The 9122-nt window shown below is 48.2% G+C and overlaps 1 protein-coding gene across 6 annotated transcripts in view; it reads right to left on the bottom strand.

Annotated features, from left to right (window-relative positions):
• Nucleotides 1-9122, bottom strand: part of mical2a (microtubule associated monooxygenase, calponin and LIM domain containing 2a) — a 58929-nt gene that overhangs the window by 9728 nt on the left and 40079 nt on the right. For 5 of the 6 annotated variants that reach the window (XM_063189271.1, XM_063189272.1, XM_063189273.1 and 2 more), the window contains exons 13-19: nucleotides 6454-6653; nucleotides 5358-5464; nucleotides 5039-5110; nucleotides 4741-4878; nucleotides 3385-3567; nucleotides 2567-2860; nucleotides 2067-2174 (exon numbers count right to left, since the gene is read on the bottom strand). In XM_063189271.1, coding sequence (XP_063045341.1) covers nucleotides 2067-2174; nucleotides 2567-2860; nucleotides 3385-3567; nucleotides 4741-4878; nucleotides 5039-5110; nucleotides 5358-5464; nucleotides 6454-6653 — 1102 coding nt within the window. The remainder of the gene's footprint in view (nucleotides 1-2066; nucleotides 2175-2566; nucleotides 2861-3384; nucleotides 3568-4740; nucleotides 4879-5038; nucleotides 5111-5357; nucleotides 5465-6453; nucleotides 6654-9122) is intronic. The other variant, XM_063189277.1, reaches the window with a different exon arrangement.

The raw sequence follows: 9122 nt of genomic DNA, 5'->3' as shown, positions 1-9122 counted from the left end.
TGATCTGAAACCTGGGACTGTTTCCATGCGTGTGTGTGTGTGTGTGTGTGTGTGTGTGTGTGTGTGTGTGTGTGTGTGTGTGTGTGTGTGTGTGTGTGTGTGTGTGTGTGTGTGTGTGTGTGTGTGTTTCGAGTGAGTGGGAGTGGGAGTGAGAGTCATCTTTTTGGCAGCGGTGGACACTTGACTCCTGATGGCTTTCCCTGCAGCCAATAATAAAGCAATAGGGGCTTCCACAACATAGCCCTGAGGCCCCTATACCTCATCGCTCTCTCTCCCTCCACGATTCTACCCATGATCCCCCTCCTCTCTCCCTTTCTTTCGCCCCCCCCTCTCTCCTTCCATCAACCTCCTCTTTCTCCCTCTGTCTTTCTCTGCGTCTGTGCATTCTGTCTTCTCCCACATCTCTTGCTTGTTGTCTTTCTCTCAGGATGGGAACTCTCTCTCTCTTTACTTTCACCTTCTCTGCCATTGCTTTCTCCATCTCTCCTCTTCTCTTACTCACTCAAACTCTCTCAGGATCTCAACTCTTCCCTCCTCTCTTTACCTTACTTACTTCACTTTCCCCTTGTCCTCCCTTTTCCTTTTCTGTCCTCACCTTCTCTAACTTCTCCCTCTCTCAGGGTTTGAGATCTCATTCAGCTTAACAGCACCGGGTCAGCAGGAGAGCACCTCTACCCATCCTCCTCTCTTTCTCTCTCTCAGGATGTGAACTCCTCTTCGCTCTCTTTCTTTTCCTCCCTTCTCTGCTCTCCCTTTCTCACTTACCTTTCACATCCTCCCCCTCTTTTTCATCTTTTGTTCTCTGTCTTTCTATCTGAACTCCTCCACTCGTCACTTCACCCTCTGCCTTTCCCTCCTTTGCCTTCACTTTTTCTCTCACACTTTCCCCCCTCTCAGGATCTAAGCTCCCGCTCCAGTTTAACGGCAGAGGGTCGGGTCAGCAGGGGAGAGGAGAGCTGCCCTGGGTGTGATGGCTTCTGCAGGTTTGGGCCTGCAGTGGGGATTATAAACTACGCAATGGAGCAGTGAGAGACCATTTATTTTTAATGGTTTCTCCTGAAAAACAAGCGGTTACTCTAATGGGCTTTTACTGGGCGCTAATATTGGTTAAAAAATGGCTTTGTAGCAGCGCCTTGACGTAAACAAGCGTTTTATAGAGTCGAGCTGTTAAATTAGAACAGGTGATGAGAGGAGACTGAAAAACAACATGTCCTTAAAATACCCACGATCCATCTCAACCGGAGTGGTACACATCTTGCAGGTGTGAAATCATCAAGACTTAGTTTAATTCATTTGACATATAGAATAGCTATTCACAATCAATGTACAGCAGAAACAACAACATGGCATTCCAATCTTGTCTGAACACTCGCATAATTCAACGCAGGTGCATGCAAAAACACAGACATGCCAAAACCTGAAAACCAATTATTTGCATGCATACACAGTCCAATGCAAATAATTTCACTGCTTGTTGTGACAAAAAAACAATAACAAAATCTGGCATGCCAAATCACAACACACCAAGTGCAACAAACCAAGAGGCAATTGTGAGTGAATGGCGTGATCGCTGTTTTTAAAACTCTATGTTTGAGTATGTGCCATTCCAAAGAACTTACCACAGTTCCTTGGTAGATGTTGTTTTATTAATAGTCTTTTGCTTCCTATGTATTTTATAATGAACTTTAAAAGGTAGCATTGCAAAGTCTGGGGCAAGTATTTTGTGAAACAACTTGCTGTGTGAGCCTCAAACTTGCACAGAACTAAACTTGATACATAGCAAAGCACAGCACAGCACAGCACAGCACAGCACCCCAGCACTGTAATTCAAATCAGGCAAATCTCACATAAAACTTGATGCAGCAGTCACCACTCACTGCCACAACATTGTGGGGGGGGGAGGGGCCGTTTGCCTGGCGTGGAATGCACATGAAAACAAAAACAAGTGAGACGCAGCGGTGGTCGGGGTACACTAGGCGAGGCGAGGCGAGGCAACACGCATGCAACAACACAGGTGCGCTCAGTGGGGGGAGGCAGCCTTCACACCACGGGACGGTGGGGGTCACCTGAGCTGCCGAGGTCCCGGAGCTGGAGAAGAGAGCGGTCAAGTGGACGGCTTTCTCCTTTATGCTCTTTTTCTGAAACTCTCTAGCCTTCTCCGTCTGGGCTTTTCTCTGTGGGACGCCACAGAGGGAGAAGAGCAGAGAGGTAGAGAGAGAGAGAGAGAGAGAGAGAGAGAGAGAGAGAGAGAGAGAGAGAGAGAGAGAGAGAGAGAGAGAGAGAGAGAGAGAGAGAGAGCAAGAAAGAAACCATGTGGAACAAGAGAAAGAGCAGAGGGAGAAAGGTCTGAACGGATAGCTTTTCAGTAGAACTGCTGACACGGCAAATTACCCTCATAAATTACAAGGACATGGAGTTAATTTCTGTCCCCAACATCTGGCTCTCAAAAGACAAGAAAAAAAAAACAGTATGGCAGCAGTAGTAGACAGTATAGCGCAGTGTAGAAAGTAAAGCCAGTGAAGCAGAGTGCAAGTCAAAGTGAAAGAGTAAAGCGTGCCAGGTTCACCTGGGTGATCTTATCCTCCACCCTTTGCAGCCGCTGGAGCATCCCCCTCATGGCCACTACTGCCGAGTGGGGGGAGAGTGGCTGCTGGACGGTGGGGCTCTCAGGCCGGGGCTCTGCTGCTGCGGCTGCAGCCGAGCCAGCGTCGGCGTCGGCACAGTTGGGGCGCGCCTGCTCGTACGAGTGCACCACTTGCTTGGGGCGCCTGCGGGTGAAGAGGGGGCTGGCCTGGGGAGAGGGGAGGGGGGGAGGGGGCCTGCGCTCCTCTCTGTGCCTGACGGCGGACGCAGACGGAAACTGGAAACATGCAGCAGACGCGACAGAGGAAGGGATGGAGAGAGTGAGAGAGAGAGAAAGAGGGGGAGATGAAGAAAGACAGGGGAAGAAGAGAGGAAAACAGATGAAACAGAGAGAACAGAAAGTGACAGAGGGAGAGAAAGAAAGTTAGAGGAAGAGAAAGGAGAGGGTGAGAGAGAGAGTGAGAGAGAGAGAGAGAGAGAGAGGATACAAGGAAGAAGGAGAGAAATAGAGAGAAGGGAAGGGAAGGAAAAAGGAAAAAGAGAGGGAGGGAGGGAGATTCTGTTTGCTTCTATGCTCTTGAGGCCCAGCCGTGTGCTGCAAGGGTGGGGTACTGTGGCAGCACTGGCTTTCAAGTCTAGTCTACCTTACTGGCAAAAAAATCCACCCTGTGGCCCACAAAGCCATTATATAACCCAGCACCTCATACAGCACACTGAGAGAGGGCTGCTGTGCTGTATGTGTTGTTGCTTTTGCGTGCGAGTCAGGGAGTGAGCGTGCCACTGCAGTCGGCCGAGATGTACCTGTCTCCTGGACGCAGGAAGAAGGGAGGAGGAGGAGGAGGAGGAGGAGGGAGCACGTGGAGGAGGAGGAGGAGGTGGAGGAGGAGGGCGAGGGCGTGGCTCCTTGGGTCGTGTGGCAAACAGGGGGCCCTCAGTCATGTCCAGGGAGAGAGGCCTGGGAGACCTTGTCACGCCCTGCTCTGACTGAGGTGCCGCAGAGAGAGAGAGGGCAGAGGGGGAGGAGGAGAAGAGAGGAGTAGGAGAGGAGACATAAAGGGAAAGAAGGACAGGAGAGGAAGTTAAAGATGATAGCGCAGAGGAAAGGGAGGAAACGCTGACATGCAGAAAATGAAATCCCTACAGCTGGGAGAAAAATGTGATGAGAGTGACCTGAGGAGAACCACCACATTGTCAAGAGCAGTGGTTCTCAAACTTTTTCCATCATTCCCCCCTTCAGAGGGTCTGAATGCTTCCGAGCCCCCCCAAGCCACAGCAGTACTCGCACAGACTGATTTTGCGATCGCTGCGCAGAATCAAAGGAAAGGTGACTGGTGAGATTAAACAAAGAGGGACTGCAGTTGAATGCAGATGTGTGTTCATTTCCTATGCTATTCAAATTCATGACAATTAGTAATATAATGTTGGTGAGGGATTTAAAATTATTGACTTATTGGAAATCATTTCCTTGAGGCAAAAAAGCCCAAATCAGATGTCACACGCCCCCCCCCGACATACCTCCGCGCCCCCCCAGGGGGGCTTACGCCCCACTTTGAGAAACACTGGTCAAGAGGAACCTCTCTCAAGCCACTCAGGCCAGGCAGGAAGGGACCCGTGCTGGTTACAACAACAGTTACACTGGGAACCCAAAGCGCTTATGAGTGAGTCATCAACGCTCAGACCATTTGTTTATTTTACCGCATGACCTGGATGAATCTGCTGACATCTCTTTTCTTGTCATAGTTTGCTTAAAACTATGATGACGAACCAACTTCTCGATTTCAGGATGCGCTTCGCCGTTAAACTCAGTACGCCGTTCAAGATCAGGTGTGCCCAGGAAACAGCACCAGTAGAGGCATACTGGGCTGTTTTGTTTTCACTAAACACTGTTATGGAAACCAGACCCAGACCCAGACACAGACCAAGTCCAGGAGTGATGTCCAGTCCAGTCCAGTCCAATAGTGATGTAGTGTGCAGTGGCAGAGGCGATTTTAGGGTATCGTGGGGCCCCAAACGAAAATTCAAAAGAATGAACATTTGAAACAAAATTGCCGCTACCGCAGTAAGGCGTGAGCTGTTATTCGCTATATAGGGGCTTGGGGGCCCCAAGCAGCTGCCTGCCTAGGTTGACAGGATGCGCGTCTGTGCAGTGGTTCTCACCTGTCGTCGCAGAGAGCAGCTTGGAGCTCGGTCCTCAAACTTGGCCAGCAGCTGCGTGGCCATAGACTTCACCTTGTTCTCCTTCTGCTCCTGCCCATCTCTGCTGGCCAGCAAACTCTGGCTGGAAACATTTGTTGCCTGTGGACGACATCCAAATCAGTATGAGTAACGCACTTCATTTTTTCCCCCATTTCTTTTCATTTTGATCCAGGCAGTTCTATATTTCCGTCAGATAAGAGAGCGCTGAAAATCAGTGCCAGATGGAACAATGTGATACAAAGCGTGAAGCGAAACCAACCTCTTCTAAGTTGCTGCATATCTTTCGTCTTCTTTTGTACGTCGGGTCGTTTTCTTCCAACTTCTTGTCATCCTGACATAATAGAAGACATAACAGGCATTGGAATCTCTGTTATTGTAAAAGGTTATGAAGAAACGTCTCCCAAGCTGCAAAATCAAATATCTGTGAGACTCCATGTCAAATGTTTTCTTTGAACCACAAAGCCCATATTGGCCAAAATGTTCTTGTAGTCACTGGAAATATTATCCCGCCACAAACATGCCCTAGTCTATAAATCAAAGCACAGTTCAGCATAGTAAGGTATCAAGTGCTGACTTACCTTTGGTATCCTCTTTCGTGGTTGTGAGAAACTGAACGATTTGTAAACAGGCCTGGATGGCTTGGAAGGATAGTCATCATCCCTCGTGTCGCCATCTCTTCTCGAATCTGCGTCCAAGAAAAATATGATCATCCATTAAAAGCTTTTACGACTTTCCACTGTACTCCATTATTAGTGATACACACAAGTGGGTGAACCAACATACATTTCCCCATAAAAATGAAGATCGAGCCCCCCCTCATCATACACTGTAGTAGTGGAAAGCACAGAGCAGGCCAAACCATCTGTTTTCCTCACAAAAAATTCCGCACCACCAATAAACAAAACTTTTCCTGGAAACGGTTTATGGTGCCCGATCAAAGAGAGACGTACACAATTTCTACTTTCAACAGTTTGATTGGTGGAGCTGGGTAAGCCAACAGGGCCTGTAATGTAACTGAAGAAGCTCCTCTAGCCTGTCAAAGGTCATAAAGCTAAGCACACTCGTGTACTTGTAAAGTGGGATATGTAGCGAGAGTGCTCCATGTGTATCCTCCTCTCACTGTCAATCTCCTCCTCCCGACTGAGGTAACCCGTACCAGGGCAGATGTAGCATTCCTCACATGCCACGCTACGTGACGGATAGAGGGAGTTGAGTAACAGGCCGTTCTTTTCTCTTTTAGAGCGAAAAAAGGGAGCCTGGATGAAATCTCACACGCTTCGCCCTCCATAACTCAAGTGTCTCCTGACGGGGGGTGGGGTGAAAAAGAAACCCCACACTTCTTGCCAGTTTTAGACGCCTGACTAAGTCAAGGGCACAATGGAGGGAAAAGATTTGTCACAGTTTCTTGCTGTGTGAAGTGTGGCCCAAGGCTGTTGAAGGATACTAATCCCTGACCTATTGAGCGGAGCTGAGCGGGGCCAGCCCGCTTTGCTTGCTGAATGGGATACCTTTACTGAATGAGAGTGATACTGTAAAGGAAGACTGTCGCAGGGCAGGTGTTGTTGTGTAGAGGCCCCTTCACTCTCTCCTACCCGCCTACACAGGTGGCGCACCAGGTGACATAAGACATACCAATTTACAACACCACGGCGTTAGAGACGTTGGAAAAATTACCTGAGGGTGGGAGAGGCGTTCCCCTGAAGAGCTCGTAAAACTTGGACAGGTAGGCGACCATGGTGGCTTTGTCCGGCTCCTGACCGGCGGCCATCTCCTTGCCGGTGGTGAAGGGCTTGATGCCGAACTCGCGCTCGGCCACGTCGAAGGCTAGCTGAAGGTTTTGAGCGCAGTCCTCCTCATTCAGAGAGTCGTAATCTCTGGAGGGACACAGAAACGAACGGAAGTTGTGTCAGTAACGGGCACTTTGCGAAAGTTACACTCCACTGCCATGTACTTGTAGAAGGCATTGGCTAAATCAGCCGGATCTTCAATGAGGAAAATGTGGCTTGCTGGTATTACCTGAACTGATACAACTAGGATATTTGAAACATGGAATATTATAGTACAGTATATTATGTCCAATGTCTCCAATGCTGACTATACAGTAATCACTAAGCACACATTTGTGTGCCTTCATTGCTGATAGGACAGTGAGGATGTTACAAGAAAATGGTGGTAGAGAGAGAAGGGTCTGGGAAATGACTCAGGCCGGACTCTAACCTGAGTCCCCAGGCATATGGTACAGGTGCTCTACGCATTGCGCCACAGCACCTCCACGAAGTTATTAAATTATATTAAACTGATTTCATCCATGACGGCTAATATACAATTCATCACAATAGAAATGATACAGGAGAAAGGCCACAATAGACTCTTCTCTATCACGATAACGATAGATATCGTCATGCCGCCCAGCCCTATACTTTGTAGTACTATATCATATTTTCAGAGTCCAGGTTCACCATCATTGCACCAAGTGGGAAATGGTACATAAAGTACTGTGGATCTCCACAACAGCTGGTAGCTACGCAACTGAGGTTAAGGGTATAGTGAAACATTGAAGTGTTATCTGGAGTGGCTGTATTCAGATACACTAACTATGTGAGGAATGGCGCATGATAAGGCATAAGAACTCCTAGCACGTGTCGACGTCAGGCTCTCCATACAGGCTCCATCTGTGGTACACAGACTGCCTCTCCTCAGGCATGTTTGGCCAGTGCCTGCCTGACTGATTCATGTCTCTTTCACATCTAACACTAACATGAAGAAACAACCAAAGTGTACGTTCTGTATGTCTATTTGTATTTGCACGAGTGCATGTGTGTATGTATGCGTGCGTGTGTGTGAGAGAGAGAGCCTATAGAATTGTGTGTCTGGTCTTTGTGTATATGTGTATGTGGTGTGCCTGAAAAAGAGTGTGTGAGTGTGTGTGTGTGTGTGTGTGTGTGTGTGTGTGTGTGTGTGTGTGTGTGTGTGTGTGTGTGTGTGTGTGTGTGTGTGTGTGTGTGTGTGTGTGTGTGTGTGTGTGTGTGTGTGTGTGTGTATGCGTACATGTGTGAAGGAAGTGGACACTCTTGACACAGGTCAAAGTAGTCTTCACACGACTAGCCCATATTTACTCTTGAGGAACGGGCCTCTGAGCAGGAGGAAGCCAGCCCAAGAAGCTGAGCAGAGGTGCATTTCTCGAAAGCGTAGTTATTAGCAGTTAGCAACTTGGGTAGTTGCCAATGAAAAATTGTATTGCAACTAACAAAGTAGCTAACGTAGTTGGCAACTATGGTTTCCAGAAATGCACTCCAGAACAGAACAGCCACAGAGTCAAGCAGAGCAGCCCAGGAGGCAAGCAGACTGGTGCTACGGAGGGAGCCCACATGGGAATCATAAGACCGATTGTGGTCGTTGTGAAGAAAGCAACATAAACATCTGATCCATCGTTTGGTGGTTGATCTCATCTTGGCTGCCACCCCCGGGCCATTCTTCCCCGTCACCATGAGGTCATAGACAATAAACCACGCGTAGGGAGGCGGGGGTGGGGGTGGGGGGGGTTTGGGGGATAATAACGGGGGCCATTCATCAGTCGATCATCACACATGGCCTCCAGTTTTTACAAGCACCCCGGAAAGAGCCGTATATCAAACATGTCAGGAGGAGGAGTGGCTGGAGCAGGAGTCAGGAGGAGCAGCTGGCCACGATGCGGTCTAGTCAGAGGGGTTAGGTATTGGGACCTGAGTTTACACAACACCGGTAAGGGGCATTACGTAAAGGAGGGAGTAGGTGACAAGAGGCGTTTATGGCTCTCATGAGCTAGGGCATGAAGGGGTGGATAAGATGAGAGAAACTCAAGAGCCTGCTGTTTGCACTAGTCATTTAAATGTGTCTTGGGGTAAATTGAATTGCAAGTAATTAGCACATTAGTGTTTTAATATGTGTCTGGTTTTATCACTTGCTTAGTTTTAGAATTCACAAATGGTCTACTGGTCTGTTACATCATACTTGAGTACGCACTGATCATTCACGTGAAATGAAAGTTGCCATGAGTCGTACCGCCTTAAAGGGGTATGCCACTATTTTGGGGCTTAATGCAGTTAAAATTGTTGGCTGGGGTTTATAAAGGTGGTAAAGTGTCTTATTTCATGTTAAGTGTTGTCTTGCTTTAAGACAAATTAAAAGAGGGAGAATGTCGCTAAGCTAGTGAGCCGTGTAGCATTGTAGCATGCTACACGGATCCATTGACTTTCACTAGCTTAGCGACATGCTCCCTCTTTTAACTTGTCTTAAAGCAAGACAACGGCTTACATGAAAATTAAGACACTTTACCACCTTTATAAACCCTGGCCAACGGTTTT

Source organism: Engraulis encrasicolus, chromosome 22 (assembly GCF_034702125.1).
Source record: "Engraulis encrasicolus isolate BLACKSEA-1 chromosome 22, IST_EnEncr_1.0, whole genome shotgun sequence".
NCBI lineage: Eukaryota > Metazoa > Chordata > Actinopteri > Clupeiformes > Engraulidae > Engraulis > Engraulis encrasicolus.
This window is presented reverse-complemented; position numbering and strand designations above follow the sequence as displayed.